We start from the raw sequence: 19,676 nt of genomic DNA on the forward strand, positions 1-19,676 counted from the left end.
GCAGTTTTTCATGCAGTGGGTAAACCTGATTTTTGGTCCTGCCGTCAAGAAATATCTTGAGAAAAACCTCCCTCTGCAAGCTCTCCTCCTCTTGAGCAATGCCCCAGCTCACCCATCGAACCTCGAAAAAGACATCTCCGAAGAATTTAAATTCAATAAGGTTCACTTGTCACGGACTGGCCTGGCTCACAGTGACCACCACTCGCTCATGTGCTCGGGCAGTTGCATACAAGTGGTCTGCTTCTCCTGCACTTGCTCCTGCAGCACCCGCAGTCGCCATCTCTTGCCCATCCGTCAGCCGTACTTGACCAGCAGTAGTCACCGCCTCTCGCCCATGCCTTGGTGGTGCTTGACCAGCAGCCGCCATCTCTCGCTCCTGCAATGCCAGTGCTTGACCCCCAGCTGCCACCTCTCACTCCTGCTTCGGCGATTCTTCACCCACAGTCGTCATCTGTTCTTATTGCTTGGATGGTGCTTTGCCATTGGGACCCTCATCTTCTTCCGCCCTAATGGCCCCATAAAGACCCAGGTGCTTGTCGACCTAGCCGAGCTCCTGAACTGCTCAGCCAAGCACCTCACTTTGGGTGGCCTGGATGGCCACCAGACTGACCTAGATGGAGTCTGGCTTGCATTGATTGGGAGCACATACCCTATAGAAGGAGCTGGAAGAGCTGGTGACCAGGATGTGGAGGGTCCAAAAGGATCCTGCCCGCTCTGGGCCTAGTTCGAGTGGTGTACAATTCTTCAAGAGTGGTTATTGTGGTGGCGACAATCCATTCAGCAGTTTTGATTGTCCATTGCGCTTGGAGTTTGTCCTTTTTTTGTGGCAGCCCAAACCAGGCTGTGATGGAGATACACAGTACTGATTCAAAGACCCAGTGGTCATCTAACTGTCCCAACAGCTCTTGTAACCTGCCATACTTCATCAGAAGCCCCAAGAAGTATAGCCTTTGCAGGGCTTTTTTGAGGATGGAGTTGATGTTTGTCCCCCACTTCAGGTCCTCTGAGACAGTAATTCCCAAGAACTTGAAGGTCTCGACGCTTGACACAAGACAGTTGGACAGCGTCAGGGGCAGCTGAGGTGAAGGATGCCTCCTGAAGTCCCAAATCATCTCTACAATCTTTAGAGTATTCAATGCCAGGTTGTGTTGGCCACACCAAAGCTCCAGTCTCACCACTTCCTGTTGATACGCAGACTTGTCTATGATGAGGCCTACCACTGAGGTGTCATCTGCAAACCTCAGGAGTTTGACAGGCCGGTGCCTCAAGGTGCAGTCGTTTGTGTAGAGCGAGAAGAGCAGAGGGGAGAGAACACAACCTTGGGGTTCCCCAGTGCTGATAGTGCACGTGGATGAGGTGGTGTCCCACAGAGATCAAGTCCACGAACAGGATCCTCACATTGATTTCCTCACTGTCGAGATGTTCAAGGATGAAGTGCAGACGCATGCTGACAGCATCATCAACAGACCTGTTAGTTCAGCAGGCAAATTGCAGTGGGTTCATCTGTGACGCTCTTGAGGTGGTCCAGCACTAGGCGTTCTAAGGGCTTCATGACCACAGATGCCAAGGACACAGGCCTGTAATCATTTAGACATGAGACTGATCCTTTTTTGGGGGACCGGTATGATGGTGGACTGTTTGAAGTAGGTTGGTACTTCACACAGTTTGAGAGACCTGTTGAAGAGCAAGTTGTTCTGCGCAGACGAAGGCAGGATGGGGACACAAGCTCTGGGCCCGGCAATTTTTTTAATCTTTTGTTTGAATATTTGCCTCATGTCCCTTTCATGGATGTTAAACGGTGGAGTGGACGGTGGTGTGGCTTGGTGGGTGGGTGGTGTGAAGGTGCCCTTTTCAAGTCTGCAGTAAAAGCTATTGAGGGGATCACTACCTCGGTACTCATTTTACAAAAGGCTTCGCAAATTTAAGTGCTTACATGTATGTAGGTAAGTACAGAAAGCAGTGATCAGAGGAGCCAATGTGTTCGTGGGGGATTGCATTATATGTATTTTTAATGGATATATAAGAGTGGTTTCGAGTGTTATTTTCCCTCGTCTGACATTTTAAGTGCTACTTATATTTAGGGGGTTTGTGGATAAGTTTAGCTGTGTTAACATCTAGGATAATGAGAAGTGAATCTGGGTGTTGTTAATCTCGTTTACCTGCTCATGTGGCACATTGTGTTTGGATTGGCTAAGACAAAAATAACATGTACAGTTATAAACATTGTCATTTTTAACTTTCGCACTTAAACCTGTGTCTTGGCACGCGAGGCCCTACAACTTCGACGCGACGGTTTGTAGAGAGAGGCGATGAGTAAAGTAATAAAGAATTAGCGAATTGGCGAGAGATGTGGAAAAAAAAATCTGTAGAAGGCTCTCTGATAGTTTGCAAGTCATTTCTTGTGTACTTGAGTCCTGAGACAACCATAAAACGCAGAAAACGTAAACAGTACCAGGGAGCACGTACCGAAGGCGGCCAAGATGGTAGACAGCATCTTCATATACAACTGGCATATAAGAGTGTGCAAAACAGATATGCAAACTCCAAACTTGACTTTCAAACAAAATCGGATGGGGCCTGGATTAACAATGAATGCAAACATTAATGTTGACCGACAATGTGGGTGCTTGTAGGAAGTGGATTACTGTTGATCGATCAAGAAAAAGAGGATATAGATTGGTTAAGAGACAAAGACATCAGGATGGTTAGGAGCATTGGACTGAGTTGGAATGTTACATTTTTAGCACAATCACAGGCAAAAATGAGAAATGGATGATATGTAGAGGAGAAAGGTAGGCCTAGGGATAGAAGCAGTGTTCAAAGCGTTTTATTATGGTCTGGATTGGATGAAGAGTGCAAAAAAAAAGTCATTAAGGTGAAATTAGTCAGATGATAATGATTTTTAAGATAGAAATTGAAGGTGTAATGATGAATGCCAGTAGTCATGCTCCTCAGGTTTGATTTGAGTAGGAGGAGAATGGAGTGAGTTGGATCTGATGATAGAGAGAATTTCTAGACTAGAGAGAAGTAATTGGAGAAGACCTCAAAAGGGCATGTTGGTGAAGAGAACAAATATGACAAGGACGTGATGGGCAGGTATGGTATTAAATAAAGGAACTCGGAAGGGCAGATGGTGGTAGAATTTGTAAAAAGGAAGGAAGGAGGAAATGGCAGTTTTTCTTCTTTTTATTTCGGCTTGTCCCATTAGGGGTTGCCACAGCAAACACAGGATGACAAATGAGAGAAGTTAGCTGCATAAATGTGGACTATATTCTCTGTAGTTGATGCAATCTGAGAAAAATTGGAGACTGTTCGGTAGAGGCAGGAGATTGGAGAACAGTGTACAGAGCAAGAGGGTGGCAAAGAAGAGATGGGATTTGGTTAGAACTGACAAGAGCAGACAGGGATGTAAGAAAAGGACACAGAAGGTAAAAGGGGAGTTTGCAAAGGGCAACCAGAGTGATGAATCAAATAAACTCATACACAAAGGAAGGAGAAACTGAGTTCTCCAGAATGACCAGATAGAAAGATGAAAGCTGTCCTTTGAGGAGTGAATGGGTGATCAAAATGAAATATTATTTAGGACAGATCAGGCAGCAATTGTGAAATAGGTGAAGGTCATCTGAGAAAAGATTATTAGGGTAAAGTTCTGTGGTGGAAAATGAGTGGAAAGGCTATTGGTTCTGAAGACATACATCAGGTGGTATGGAAGTGTGTGAAAGTGTGCTGATTCAGAGTTTCAAAACTTAGGGCGATGTGAAGAGCTGGAGCAAGTGCAGAGGAATTAAGGCATACAATTAAAATTTCGAAAATAGGGATGGAGGCCAGATAGAGATAAGACAGGTAAATTTGTGAGGAACAAAATAGTTTCATGAACATGTACAGTGGAAACTTGACTTTTTTATTTGTTCATTACAAAGTTCATAATTTATTTGTAATCAAATATATTTTATGAATTGAAATGAACTGAAATGGCATGAACCTATTTCACAGTTTCTCTCACTTTCTCTCTCTCTCTCTCTCTCTCTCTCTCTCTCTCTCTCTCTCACACACACACACGCATGCACATATTTATTTTAAACTTTATTCCAGCAGGACCATGCCCTATTTCTTGTACCAGTTTTAGTGTTATCTTTTTCTGAGAGACTTCCTACAGTGTTCCCCTACAGATCCCTTATAGGTGTCATTAAATTTATTTCTTAAATAAGTTACATTTTGTACAAACACCAATACACGCTATACCTCCTCGTACCAGGAAAAGTCTGTTAGTTTCAGAATTGGGTCCTGTTGTTTACTGGCGCAATCAACAGCGACCAGTACAGGGTTCCCTCGCTACATCATGCTTCACTTTTTGCGGCATCAGTGCTTCGCAATCCTCCCCAACTCCACCCCCAAAAATAAATAAATAACTGGAAAAAAGAGCAAAAAAAACTTGGAAAAATACAGCAACATTTGCATATTGCGGGAAGACGCATTGATCCAAGGCGCGATTGGTCCGCGGCACAAGAGCATGTGTGGATTTATCTCGTGACCTGATTGGCTGTGTATCATCGATGCTTCACCCAGCAACTTTCATCCCACCCTCTCCTTTTTCCTTCCTCTCCACCATTTGCTATGCTGTTTACTCCTTGTGTGATAACCTCTCGTGTTCACAATCCCGCTGAAGCGCTTTGCTGATGCGAAAGCTTCCTCCGAAGCACCCAAAAAAAAAAGTCAGCCAATGTCCCCTCTATTGTGCACCGCTGATGATATTCTGATATCATAGATATTCTGCGTTGCACGCCAAAAAAAAAAAAAGTAAATCCAATGCAAATTGAAAGTCCAAAATACAGCTATTCAGTTTGTGGTATTTTGCAATGTGATTCAATGAGTGAGGGTTGATTGGTTCTTTCATCCAATGGCACAACTCACATACATACTGAAATGAATGAATGAAAAGAAGCCACTGGTTTCTTTTAGGCAGCACATGGAACTTTCTCTAACGACTCCTGCTCCACCACACTCTCTTTTTCCTAGTTTACCTTACACCCGGCCCCCAACCTCCTCCCCACCACCGCTCTTAAAGACGTACACTCATAATTACACGTTACAGTACTTACGCAGCCCATCAATGTGTTTTATAATGAAAGCGTCCACCACTACTGCTTTAGTTAGCAACACAATCTGAGCAACATAGAGCAAAGAAGAGCTAGACCTGCTGCTTATGTTTACTTTCGATATTAATGGAGAAAGCTAAAAAAGAAATGCTTTTGTTTTAAGATGCAATAACTGTCGGAGTATGTGAACAATGTGGTTAAACTGGACGAGATTTTCTCTTTTCCGAGTGGGAAAGGCCTGGTCTGAAGCCAAAGTAATTTTTAAATTCTACCTTGGCACAGCCTGATCCAGGATGAAAGCACAGACAATACAGTGCACAAAAAGTGAATTCTTTATTTTAAATATAGGAGGCAACATAAAATTAACCTTAAAACGGTTTTGGGAGCATTATCATCATCACCTCGCGAGAGGCTGGCTGCTTGAAAAGTAGATCTTAGGGTAAAAAAGTCTGGGGACCCCTCACTTAAAGTCAGCCTATTTTACAAGCGCTCAATTTCGAAAACATGAATGTCTTTTTGATGACAAGACTTAATGGGTGTTATGGCAGGAATGATTAATCTACACAAGGTATGGAATGTATCCCGTTTTATTTATAGGTTGGATTGTATTCATTTCCTGTGTTCATCATTGTTCAAACAAATTTATGACTTTTTGGAACACTTTTTGTGTGCGTTCTTAAGGTTGCTTTAATCCCTGCCATGTTTGCCTATGACTTTCCAGTCTAATTTAATTGATTACTTATTTTGGGAAGTTCAGTACATTGCTAAAAAGTCCCCCCACCCCCACACCTTAACTGACTGGGGGGACTAATGGCGATGGACCAGTCGGTCGAAGCCGGCTTACATGGAACGTGGGATGAACCCTCATCGATCTGGGAAGTTTCAAGGAAACAGCGACAGGTTTAACAATCTCAGTGATAGGAAAGGGACCCACGAACCTGGGAGGTAGCTTGCGCGACTCCATCCGCTGCAGAAGATCCTTTGTGGACAGCCGTACGCGTTGTCCCACCTTGAATGATGGTGCCCTTCTTCTCTTGAGGTCCGCCACGGATTTGTAGGAGCTGCCCATGTGTATTCGTGTCTTTTGGACTATTTCCCAGATCCGCTTGCAGCGTCTCAGCATTGCCAATGCGGATGGCACCGCGAAGTCCGTGGCCATAGATGGAAACAGAGAGGGAGAGTAACCATGTACGATGTGGAATGGAGCCATACCGATGGAAGTGGAAGGCAGAGAGTTGTAGGCATATTCCACCCAACGGAGATACTGGCTCCAGGTGCTGTGATTATGCGATGCCAAACAGTGTAGACCGGTCTCCAGGTCCTGATTTATTCTTTCTGTTTGGCCATTGGACTCCGGGAGGTGACCTGAAGTGAGGCTTACTTTTGCCCCAATGAGGGTGCAGAACTCCTTCTAGAACAGAGACACGAATTGCGGTCCTCTATTCGATACTACATCCACTGGCAGGCCATGATAGCGGACGACTTTGTCTAGTAGTAGCTGCGCAGTCTGCTTGGCGGACGGAATCTCAGGAGCTGGTACGAAGTGGACCATCTTAGAAAACCGATCGATGACTGAGAGTACCACTGTGTTTCCCTGGGAGCAGGGTAGACCTGTAACGTAGTCTAGAGAAATGTGTGACCAGGGGCGAGAGGGAATTGGTTGCGGCCGTAGCTCACCCATAGGTCGCAGGCGAGAAGTCTTATTGGCCATACAGATCGGGGACGCGTTGACATACTCCCTCACGTCCTTTCCCAGGTTTGGCCACCAAAACCGTTGTTTGACGACTGAGTGGGTCTTCACCATGCGGGGGTGGCAGACGTTCTTGTCTGTGTGGGCCCAATCAATGACGTCTCCTCGTAGTGGGGGTACCACGAACAGACGGCCGGGAGGACATTCGGCTGGGCCCAGAGAGTCCCTTAAAGCCTCCTTTGCCCGTGTCCCGATCTCCCAGGTGAACCTGGACACGAAGCAGGCCTCCGGACGTATCAGAACACTCACGGACTCCATTCGCTCCTCTTCATGTATCCGGGATAGTGCGTCTGGTTTGCCATTCTTTGAGCCTGGACGAAAGGACAGACTGAACCAGAAGTGAGTGAAAAAGAGTGCCCACCTGACCTGGCGAGCATTCACTCTCTTGGCGGTCCTCAGGTACTCCGAGTTCTTATGATCTGTAAGGACCAGAAATGGCACTTGTGATCCCTCCAGCCAGTGTCTCCATTTCTCCAGCGCCGTTTTGACTGCCAATAATTCGCAATCGCCTACATCATAATTCCGCTCTGCCGGAGTCAGTCTCTTGGACAAAAAGGCACACAGGTGAACTCTTCCATCCCTTGCACACATCTGGGAGAGTACTGCTCCCATTCCCGAGTTCGATACATCCACCTCCACCACAAACTGTGTCTCTGGATATGGCATGATGACGACAGGAGCTGTGGTGAAACTCGACCTAAGTCTATCAAAGGCCTCCTGGCAAGTCACATCCCACTCGAATGAATTGCGGGTTGAAGCGAGGGCGTGCAAGGGGGTAGCAATGGAACTGAAGTCCCTGATAAACCTGTGGTAGAAGTTGGCAAATCCGATGAATCTCTGCACCTCCCTGCAATTGGTGGGAGTGGGCCATTGGAGAACCGAGTTGACCTTACTGTGATCCATACGAATCTGTCCTTCGGCCAAGATGACTCCCAGGAATGTGACGGAAGGTCAGTGAAACTTGCACTTTTCCATTTTGACAAGTAAGTTATGTCGTAGCAGTTGCTGCAGCACCTCCCTGACGTGCTCGATGTGGGAATTTTCGTCCGGAGAAAAGATTTGAATGTTGTTGAGGTAGACAAACATATTCTTGTTCAGTCTCTCCCGTAGCACATCATTAATAAAATTTTCAAACACCTTGGACGCGTTAGTCAGGCCAAACGGCATCACCAGGTACTCGTAGAGTCCTATTGGTGTATTAAAGGCAGTCTTCCACTCATCCCCTTCTCTGATGCGTACCATCTGGTACGCATTTCGTAAATCAAACTTGGTGAAGATCCGGGCCCCTTGAAGCAGTTCGAATGCGGTGGCAATTAGGGGAAGAGGGTACCTGTTCTTGATGCTGATGTCATTAAGTCCCCTGTAATCAATACAGGGCCGTAACGACAAAGAAGAATCCTGCTCCAGCCGGTGATGATGATGGTCGGATGAGTCCTGCCGCTAGCGACTCCTCCACGAACTCCTTCATGGCTTGGTGTTCCGGTCCTGTTCATGAAAAGAGCTTCCTGCGAGGGGGTGAGGTGCTGGGCAAAAACTCGATAGCACAATCGTACGGGTGGTGCGGAGGAAGGGATTTGGCCTTTGCCTCTGAGAAAACTTCCTTTAGGTCCTGATAACAGGACGGCACTGCTGGTAAATCCGGTACGGACTTCAATTCTTATAAGTCGACTGGCGCGATCTGTAAACTCCTCTCTTCTAGAGCCCCAAAACACACCTTACTACATTCTTCCCCCCTGGTGGTCCAGTCAATGTGTGGGTTGTGTCTTTTAAGCCAGGGACTTCCCAAGATGACGTCGCTGCTCCACGAGATGAATACATGGAAACTTATTTTCTCGGTGTGAGCGTCCGGAAATGTCATCCTCAGAGATCGCATACGGTGAGTTACTCGGCAAAGGAATTTACCCTTGGCCGCGAATGCATTGCGGAACCGCTGCGTCTGAAAGGTCACAGCGCTCAAGGCCTCGACTACCCATGGTTCGCGTCCAATCCCGAATCGATAAAAGCTGTATCGGAATGAGTACGGCCCCCTGTGCTCAAGGTGACTCGAAGGAGTGCTCGACTTGATCCCACCGCGGTGTAATTCACACTCACGGGAGTCGTGATCTTGAGGGCGGAGCGCTTGGGCCTGACCAGACAGTGGGCTACTCAGTGGCCCAGGAGTCCACAGTAGAAGCATCGGCCCCCTCGCCAACGTCGCATACGTCCCTCTGCTGGACCATCAAGCCCCTCAACCTGCATCGGCTCCATCGCGGGTATGGGTGTCAGCAGAAGGGAAACCAGCGGGGTGGACGCACCCTGCTCTCCTTCAAGTATCGCGGCCACTTGTCCTTGGCTCGGCAGCCCCTGGTCGATCTTGAGCGCTAGGGCGATGAGTGAATCCAGGGAGGTAAGCCGAGCCACTGCAATGAGGTGACTGCGGATCTGTGGTGAAAGCCCTTGGAAAAAGGCATCGAGAAGCGCATCCTCATTCCATCGACTTTCAGCTGCTCTGATGCAAAACTCGATAGCATAATCTGTCACACGACCTGTTGTAACGTAATCAACTTCGCTGCTGCTTCGCGTTCCAAGGAGGCATACTGGAAGACCTGCATCATCACGCATACAAAGGACGTCCAGGAGTGGCATGTTCCGGAGTTACGACTCCACTCTGCCGTGGCCCATTCCTCTGCTCTTCCCGTCACGTGGGATATGACGAAGGCAATCCACGCGCGGTCCATCGGGAAGGCGGAAGCCTGTAGCACGAAGTGAAGATCGCAGTGGGCGAGAAAGGGTTTGACGTTCCCTGCGTCGCCGGAAAAGCGTTCAGGCCTGGAAAGAGATGTGGCCCCGGGACCCTGAAACTCTGCGACTGGCGGGGTAGTCGGAGCGACCTGGACTGAGGTAGGAATTATGCCGGGCACTAGCCATGGGTCTCATCGGGCACAGATCTCGAGAAGTGTCTGGTTGGTCACTTGAAGAGCAGTCTCCTGCTCGCCCAGGCGTCTGTCTTGGATCTGTAGAGAGCGGCGGATGGGTTCTGAGTCGGCTGGGTCCGTGTCGTGGCCAGATTGTTCTGTCATAACCAGAACGCTAGGGCGGACCCAAATGCACGACTCGGTAGACAGGGAGGCAGTTAAAGGAAGATCTTTATTCGTTCCAAGGTCGTATGCCGGAGAGTCAGGCGGAGAGAGCAGCAGTATCAAGAGCGTCACGCTTACGGGGTTGGTCGGAGGACAGGCGGAGGTCGGTACACAAGGGTTCAGGATCAGGAATGCGGAAGTCCGGGAACGAGGCATGGATGGAAACAATCTGGCAAAGCCAAACCGCTGGGTCCTATATATACCGGGGTTCATTATCACTGATGAGACGCAGGTGTGCAGGGGACATGCACCGCCAGGGATGGGACCGGCAGGACCATGACACTTGGCTTTAACACTGACCCGGAATCAAATCAACATGATAAAAATTGGCACTAGTTACTGTCGAGGTGATGTCCCTTAAATCAAAGAACCAAATCAAGGTTTCATTGTTGATTATTATCAACTTGAAGCTATTAAGGCAATATAAAATTATTTGCCTGAAAAAGCAAGGCAGCAGAGGGGCTGTTGATTGAAGGCCTCTTTGCACTTTCTCGCCCCGTTGCACCACATGAGCTACACTTGACGCGCACATGGCAAAAATTGTGGCCACACGTAAAACGCCACAGAGATCATTTCTCGTGATTGGTCTTTTTTAGTCACACACGTATTCAACACTTCTCTCCCCATAACATCTACATCGCTGCCTTCTTGATTAATTGCAATATAATTTAACGCATCATCTGGTCATCTCGGTTCATTTATTCAAGCAGGCACTGTTCCACAGTCATCTAGCTGTTGCTTTGTTCCTTATGTCAGAAAATAAAAATGGCCTGCCAGAATTGGCCATAAAATGCAGGAGGAAATTCCACCCTTTGGTGTCTGAGACAATACCAGCCGTAGTAACACCTCTGACTTGGAGAACTGCATCACATATTCAAAATTGTGTGTGTGGGTCGCACTGGAGTATAAAGGCAAACTATGCACAGGAGAGCCACAGTGATGTCAGCGCGACTTCTGCACGCCAAGTATAGAGGCCTTTAATATGTATTCAATGATTAATTAATTTGAAGCTCAAGATTGGTATGTTATGGAATTTATAGTCTTATACTGTCCACATAGAAATGTGCTATTAAGTTTTGTCTGATTTGCAGCACCAGAAAATTAAATTAAACTTGGGCAAACTCAGCAGCAACAGTAACTGCTGCAGTGACAACTGCTTTCTCCTGTCAACCTCAAACATTGTTGCAAACAAACATTGGAATGTGAGGCAACATAGTCATTACCAGCAGATGTATTGTGTGAAGATACGCTGAGTAAGGGCGATGCAGCAAAGAAGAAAAGAAGAAAGAATGGCACCATCTTTCCACCTAAAAAAAAAATGCAATTATTATCAAGAAGAAATTTGACAAGTTAAAATGACTCTGACAGCATTATCTATATAAATGACTCTTCTCTTATATGTTCATGTCAGAAAGAACAACACCAGCAGAGAAACATTTCAGGAACTTCCACAAAAATCTACATGTGTAAAAATGCATCAATTACTCAATTTTATTGATTGATATTCCTTCAATCCAAACTCAATACAGCTTCAGAAAGTTGTATTTATATCTAAGTCACGTTTAGGTCAATAGTCGACGGTATTAAAACCAGAAACATGCAGTGCATTTAGGCATTACAACGTTTATATGTTCACTTTCAAGCATGTTAAATAATATAAAACTGCTCTATTTCCTCTCCCTTTATGTGACATTGAGGATATGGCAAGTGGGCTGGATACGCTTGGGAAAGTTAAGGATTTTCAAGATGTTTTTACATTCCAAAACAAATGTTTAATCTTTCAACTCCTACTTAAACTCAATTGCCTGTGCAGGAGATTACAGCTACAAATCTCTTTGTTTCTGGATTTTCTATAAATTACAGTCTAGTCATAAACTGTACAAAAGCTATTTAAGAGACAAACCTTTACTGTTGATAAAATGCAGAAATAAAACATCACATCGATGACACATTTTTCTTCCATCTATCAAGGTAGAAGCAGAAGTGTTCGTCAAACAGATAATGTAGATCATGAGGATCCATCAATCCATTTTCTATCCCAGGTTATCAGAAATGACTACAAATGAGAAGACCCTTAAGACCGGTAACCACTCAACTGCAAGGCAACTCACACTCACTCTATGGCACTTGCCAGTGTGGCTTCCTTCGATACGTGCACGCTTGTGTGCTTTTCGGTCGAGTCAAGACTCAAGTACACAAGAAATGACTTGCTAACCATCGGAGAGTCTTCTTCAAACTTTTTTTCAACAACTCTCACCAATTCCCTGTATCTTTTCCCGGAGTTACTTGTCGGCACCCTTTACGGGGCATCGCATCAAAGGTGCAGAGGGTTGTGATCCAGTGCACAAGTTCAACTGCACAGGAGGGAACAAAGATTGGCCCTTGCGTCAATTGATGTCACAGCAAAAAATATGGATGAACTTCAACTTCTGATCAAGACCTGCAAAGACTTGGATGTTCTGCCGCCCTGTGCTATACGGAGACTTGGCTTTGTGGATATGTTCTCGACGCAGCCATTACTCTACCCGGCTTTCATTTTTATTGGGCGGACTGCATCACGGAGTGTGGAAATTAAAAGGCAGTGGAATATGCATCTATATCAATGAGAACTGGTGCATCGATGTGACACAGCTCAGCGCACAGTGCAGCTCGGTTTTAGAGTCATTGTTTTTGAACTGTAAGCAGTTTTACTCGCCGCGTGAATTCACCTCTCCGCTTCAACTTAGCATGAACGCAGCAGTTGTAATGCTCGCTGACCAGATAAACAACATTGAGGAAAAAACACCCAGAATCACTCCTCATTATCCGAGATTTCAACACAGGGTTAACTGGACCACGAACTCCCGAAATAAAACCAGCACATAAAATGTCCATCGAGGGAATATAACACTCTAGACCACTGTTATGGCACAATTAAACATGCATATCACGCATTTATCCGCGCTCCCCCCGGCTCCTCTGATTACTACTTAAGCTACTCAATACCGACATACAGGCAAGTATTTAAGTGCGTCAAGCCTTTGGTAAAATCAGTTAAAAAGTGGACCAACGAGGCAAAACTAGAACTTCAAAGCTGCTTTCACTGCACAGACAGAGTGTCTTTGAAACTTCAGCGAGCAGCCTAGATAAATTCACAAATATTGTTACTGCATATGTCAGTTTCTGAGGAGAGGTGTGTACCATCAAAAACTTTTCACATGTTCAATAACAACAAGCTGGGGTTTACAGCCAGACTGACTCAACTCCGTCAGGCTAAAGAGGCTGCATAACGTCGTGGGGATACTGCGCACTACAAACCAGCTAACTAAAGAAATTAATATCATGCAGCAAAACTGGAAAAACATCTCGGTGCTAATGACTCCACATCAATCTGGCACAGATTAAAATCGCTCACTGGTTACAAGCGATGATCCCCCCCCAGTAGACAAAAATTGTGGGCTAGCCGAAGACCTGAACTGCTTTTACTGCAGATTTGAAAAATGACACTTACACTCACACACCCACCAAGTCGCACCACTGTCTTCATCATCACCAACTCCACCGTTTAACATCCATGAAAGGAACGTGAGTCATATCTTTAAACGACAAAAAAGTCAACAAAGCGCTGGCCCCAGACCTGGTGTCCCCATCCTGCGTCAAAGCCTACGCAGACCAACTTGCTCCTGTCTTCACAAAGATCTTCAACAGGTCTTGAGAACTGTGTGAAGTACCAACCTGCTTCAAATGCTCGAACATCATACTGGTCCCCAAAAAACACAGCAGTGTCCGGTCTTAATGACAGGCCTGTTGCCTTGACATCTGTGGTCATGAAGACCTTTGAACCCCTTGTGCTGGACCACCTCAAGAGTGTCGCAGGTCCTCATCTGGACCCACTGCAGTTTGCCTGTCAAGCTAACAGGTCTGCGGATGATGCCGTCAACATGGGTCTGCACTTCATCCTTAAACATCTACTCTTGCGCTGCGTTTAAAACCATCATCCAGGAACTCCTCTCCTCCAACATTTTCCAGCTCAAGATCGCACCTGGCATCTGTCAGTGGATCTACAACTTCCTGACGGGCAGGTGAGGCTGGGGGACACCACTTCATCCATCCGTACTATCAGCACCAGGGTACCCCAAGGTTTTGTCTTCTCCCCTCTGCTCGAACGACTGCACCTTGTGGCATCCGACTGTCAAACTCCTGAAGTTCGCAGATGATACCACTGTCATCGGCCTCATCAAAGACAGCAACGAGTCTGCATATCGACAGGAAGTGACAAGACTGGAGCGTTGGTGTAGCCAACATAACCTGGCGTTGAAAACTCTAAAGACTGTAGAAATGATTGTGGACTTCAGGAGGCATGCTTCACCACAGTTGCCCCCCACGCTGTCCAACTATCTTGCGTCAATTGTTGAGACCTTCAAGTTCTTGAGAATTACAGTCTCAAAGGACCTAAAGTGGGAGATGAACATCAAATACATCCTCAAAAAATCCCAGTGGGTAGGTATGTATTTTTTTGCAGCTTCTGAGGAAGCACGGCCTGTCACAAGAGCTGCTGTGACAGTTCTACACAGTGGTCATCCAATCAGTACAATGTACTTCCATCACAGCCTGGTTTGGGGCTGGAAAAAAAAAAAAAAAGCACAAACTCTGATTCCAACAGACAATCAAAACCACGGAACGGATTGTTGGCACCCCCCTACCCACCCTTGAAGACTTGCAGGCCACTTGAACTTGGACCAGGATCCTTTAAGACCCTCCACATCCTAGCTCGTCCGGCTCTTCTGTTGGGTAGGCGCTACCAATCAATAAAAATCAAAACTAGCAGGGATTCAAACTGTTTTTCCCTCTTGCAATTAAGTAATTAAATTCTTGTGCAGCGAACCTATTATTTTCTGCCTTGCGCAGTTGTTTGGGCACATCCTCACATTCTTAAGGTCCAATCAGTACTGTATTGATATTAGTAATATGTACTGTAGACTTGAAAAGAGAAATTCTGGAAGGAACTCGATGAAGTAGTTCTGAGCATCCCAGACAGAGAGAGAGAGGTGTGATTGGTGATTAAGAAAAGAGAGCAGAGAACCATGTGGTGGAGATCATCTTAGATGGAAAAAGTTGACACGCTCGCAAGACAAGCCGAAAGGAAAAGAAGTACAAGGGCAGCTCCAAGTACCGGAGACAAATTGTCTTTTTTATATACTTGGCCAGTAAAGCTCATTCTGCTTTGACAGAGAACCCTTTTTTATAGACCTCTATATTTTCACGCTCATGCAGTCAACAACATTTGCATTACATCTTGTGACTGACACATTGCCCCATGCACCTATATGCCTCACTTGATGTGCTGCTCTTCTTCTTTTCCTTTCGGGTTGTCCTGTTAGGGGTCGCCACAGCATGTCATCTTTATCCATCTAAGCCTATCTCGTGGATCTACCTACCTCTAACACCCACTGTCCTCATGTCCTCCCTCACAACATCCATCAATCTTTTCTTTGGCGTTCCTCTCACTCACCCTTCTACCAATATAGTCACTCTCTCTCCTCTGAACATGTCTAAACCATCACAGTCTGCTCTCTCTAACCTTGTCTCGAAAACATCCAACTTTGGCTGTCCCTCTAATGAGCTCATTTCTAATCCTATCCAACCCGGTCACTCCGAGAACCTCAGCAACTTCATTTCTGCTACCTCCAGTTCTGCTTACTGTTGTTTCTTCAGTACCATTGTCTCTAATCCGTATATCATGGCCTAACCACAGTTTTATAAATTTTGTCCTTCATCCTAGTGTTGACTCTTCTGTCACATAGAACACAAGACACCTTCCGCCAACTGTTCCACCCTCTTGGACCCGTTTCTTAGTTTCCTTACCACACTCACCATTGCTCTGTATTGTTGACCCCAAGTATTTGAAGTCGTCCACCCTCGCTATCACTTCTCCCTGGAGTTTCACTCTTCCCCCTCCGCCCCTGTCATCCATGCATATATATTCTGTTTTACTTCAGCTAATCGTCATTCCTGTCCTTTCCAGTGCCTGCCTCCATCTTTCTAATTGTTCCTCCACCTGCTCCCTGCTTTCACTGCAGATCACAATATCATCTGCGAATATCATGGTCCAAGGGGATTCAAGTCTAACCTCACCTGTCAGCCTATGTGCACAGGACAAAAATTGTTGCTGCTCATAGAATACCGTGGAGATCATCTCTCATGATTGGTTTAATCTAGTCACATGCTCTGATGACATATTTACTGTTCCTCTCGGTTGCACATAGCACCTATGCCGATGCCTTTTCAATTGATTTTGCGGCGTAATTAACCTGGTTATCTATTTCTGTTTGTTCTGGCAGACACTGTTCCACAGTCGCCATTGCTTTTGCTTTGTTCCTTGTGACGGAAAGTAAAGTAAAAGACAGCTACCACAAATGGCCAAACAATGCAGAGGAAACTCCACCCAGTGGTTTCCCTGCCAATACCAGCTGAAGCAACACCCCAACTCTGGGAACTACAGTACATTTTCAAAACTGAGGAGGTGGTTTGCGTTCGAGTGTTCACAGCAAACTGCATATGGGATAGCCGCAGTCGATGCGGTTGCCGGCAACATCAGTATAAAGAAACCTTAATGCTGTATTACAGTGAGCAGCAGGGTAAGGTAAGAGTGGAGAAACATTCGTGGTATGTCCCAACAAGAGTGAGGATTACTTGAAAGAAATCTGCTGATAATATGGAAACAGTCTGTGATGGCATTGAGATTGAGAGAATGTGCCCAAAAACAGTAATCACTTGTATTATTGGACCCTAACGCTAATAGAGATTGATCTGCTTTTACCATAACATTAGTTCGCCATTCTGGCACCCAATGATAAGCAGACAATATAATTGCAATGGAGAGAATAGTTTGCTTACATTAAAAGTCACATGAAAAAGTCTACAGCTGATGACTGCTACAATAACTAACATCAAGTTAAGTGAGTAAACAAGTAGATACCCTGCCAGCTCAGAGAGAATCATCTGAAATATTGCTGTTGATGACATTGATGTGGAAACAGTCTGTGATTGAAGAAGCTTATGTGTGTGATTGTGAGAGAGCAAGAAATTCAATTCAGTCTTGTTTTGTTGCAGGGAAGTACGCTCAGATGAAGGCCAACTAGTTTTTAGCGTATTAACTCGCTGGTCCTGCTTTAAACGTTGAGTAGACTCAATGGGAGAATGTGTGTTGAGAATACAGAACTCTGAATTTGCATGAAAGACATACTATACTATACTACATACTATAAAAAATACTATGATGATATATGATACTATGATACTCTTGCAACAAGGCTGCTTGATAATATTTACATAGAAATAGTGATAGTAGAAAGAGCTACGTGTGGGGGATTAAAATTCAGCAATTCAGTGAATTATCGGAACAAAATGGAACATTTCAAATACTGCATGAGCTCATAAAAGCCCTAAAGGCTATTTGTCTTCTGTCAGGGGTTTTATGGCACTCACAGCAACTATTATGCTTTTTATGCCACTTTTGTCATATTAATCATTAGTAATGTAGTAGTATAGTTTAAAATGGCAGGGTCCCTCCGATTGTGTGGTAAAATATAAACTTTAATAAAAAAAATCAACTCTAGGCTGCTGAAAAGCTGTAATAAATTAAGCATGGTGTGTTGAGCATATGTCAGCATGTGGCCAACCTTTAAAACTCTTTTTTTTTTCTTTCCAAACCCTTGTTGCAGATAAATGGACCCAAGTCTAAAAGGTCAGTATTTCAGTCAACAACACCAGGGGAGGCTGTGTGTAAAAATGCAATAATGAAGTCAGCACAAGAGCAATAGTAGCAAGAGATTTGTATTTTGTTTGGTTAAATAAACATGCTTTTAGCATTTAAACAAAGTGCTTCTGTGATTAAAAAATTTTACCATAGTTTTAAAATTTTTACTGCAAATGAATATAAACTCAAAATAGTGGTTAGCAGCCTTCTTAACTATTAACAATCTTTATCAATGTCTGTCCTGAAAAACCCATAACGGTCGATTTCTACATGAGCCAATTTTGAGTATGATGTCTGAAAGGACTCAACACGAGTGTTGAATCAGGCTTTTCAGGAGTTCACTGTTTCAGCTGTCTGCAAGAGCATTTTAGGAGTGAACGAGTGAGAAGAATCCTGAATTACAATAGGTCCCGAATCGCCCTGCAGATATCTTTCTGCATTGTCAATTGTCCATGATTCTCTGCATTATACATACCGTATATTATACCTATTAGCTACAGTAGGGGTGCCCAAACTTTTTTGTCCCAAGCCAACCTCCCACAATCTAGCTAGTAGGGGTTGGAAGGGGGGTGGTGGCGGTTGCAAGATATTATTTATCTTGCACGCTTTGTATTGCTCAGGAGTGCTTTCCCAACTGCTTAAACAGTAATATGAATTTGTCAAGCACAATCAATACAAATGCACAACTGCGATGTGTCACTTATGTTTGTAGACTTATTCAGTTGCAGTGAGAAGCACTCGCAGTCTGCAAAGTCCTTCGAATGTTATGTGGTCGAACCCTCAGCCATGGCCTCACTGTGTTGTGTAATGGTAGTTCTTGGTGGCTTTTTAGGTATGTTTTAGTCTTTTATTCGGTTTCTTGGACCTGCTGCCCCACTCATTTTTATACCCTTAGGTTTAGAAGACATAAATTGGGGGCCAACTCACTAGCTTGCTAGAGCAGGCCATTATGTGCAATGACAAACAGCCAGGATTGGTCAAACCAATAGTCAATTGACACGATAAAGGTATTGGGAACACCTGAGCGCCTGGTGGCTAGGCTTGCACTCATGGATCTCGGCTGGGCACAGCCCAAAAGAGTAATGTGGGTCCCACTTTCCGTGCCCTCACCACCTGCAGAAGGGGGCATAGTGATTCGGTGAAGTGTGAGCTGGTTGGTGGCCAAAGATAGGGACCTTGGCGATCTAATCGCCCGCGACAGAAACTGGCTCTGGGGATGAGGAATGCCACCTCTCTGAGAGAGAAGGAGCCTAAGAGGTGGCAGACAGGTGTGGGTATACTTAATGTCCCCAAGCTCGCCACCTATACATCCGGGTTTACCCTGGTGGACAAGAGTGGAGCTTCCTTTTGCCTTCAGGTGGAGTGATGGGTCCTGACTGTTGTTTGTTCCTATGCATCAAACAGCAGTTCAGAATACCCACACTTATTGGAATCCATGGAGAGGTCCTGGGGTTAGGCGAAGGAGTCTGAGTACTCCCTCTCCTGGAATCCCGATACCCGAAGTACTGATCCCAGGATCGGGAGTTATTTGTACGGTCCTTCCCCCGACGTTCCCCATCGTCCCTTCCACCTCTCCACTCTTGACAGTCGTCTCGACGACGTCGTCCGAACCGGACAAGGGTCCACTTTCACTCATCCCTATCTCTCCCCATTTTTAATGTATTTATATCTGAAAGTCATTCTTTATTTGTAAATGGATTTTTAAATGTCAATTTTATTCATGATGAAAAAGTAGTTTTAGAAGTTTTTAAATCTGAAATGATTGTTTTTGGATGAAAAAATGAAAAAAAAACCAAAACAATTTGTATTGAAAAAAAAACAGCAAAAAATGTAAAAATGAAAAATTGATCACTAAACAATAAATCAAATCAATCGCTGTGACCGTTCAATAATGCGTGCCGAACCTCTCTGAGCCTTCCCCAGATCGATTGGCACACAGTCACAGCGCAGCAGGTTTGGAGATGTTGACACTT

The 19,676-nt window shown here is 45.2% G+C and overlaps 1 protein-coding gene across 14 annotated transcripts in view; it reads right to left on the reverse strand.

Annotated features, from left to right (window-relative positions):
* The window catches only part of gabbr1b (gamma-aminobutyric acid (GABA) B receptor, 1b), a 326,457-nt gene that overhangs the window by 237,102 nt on the left and 69,679 nt on the right, over positions 1-19,676 (reverse strand). For 13 of the 14 annotated variants that reach the window (XR_009796880.1, XM_061833538.1, XM_061833452.1 and 10 more), the window contains one exon: positions 11,189-11,272. The exons of the other annotated variant lie outside the window; for it this stretch is intronic. Coding sequence is in view for 8 of the 13 variants with exons in the window: in XM_061833197.1 (XP_061689181.1) it covers positions 11,189-11,272 (84 nt within the window). In the remaining 5 variants the exon portion in view is untranslated. The remainder of the gene's footprint in view (positions 1-11,188; positions 11,273-19,676) is intronic. 14 annotated transcript variants of the gene reach the window in all.

This window comes from Syngnathoides biaculeatus, chromosome 1 (assembly GCF_019802595.1).
Source record: "Syngnathoides biaculeatus isolate LvHL_M chromosome 1, ASM1980259v1, whole genome shotgun sequence".
Taxonomy (NCBI): domain Eukaryota; kingdom Metazoa; phylum Chordata; class Actinopteri; order Syngnathiformes; family Syngnathidae; genus Syngnathoides; species Syngnathoides biaculeatus.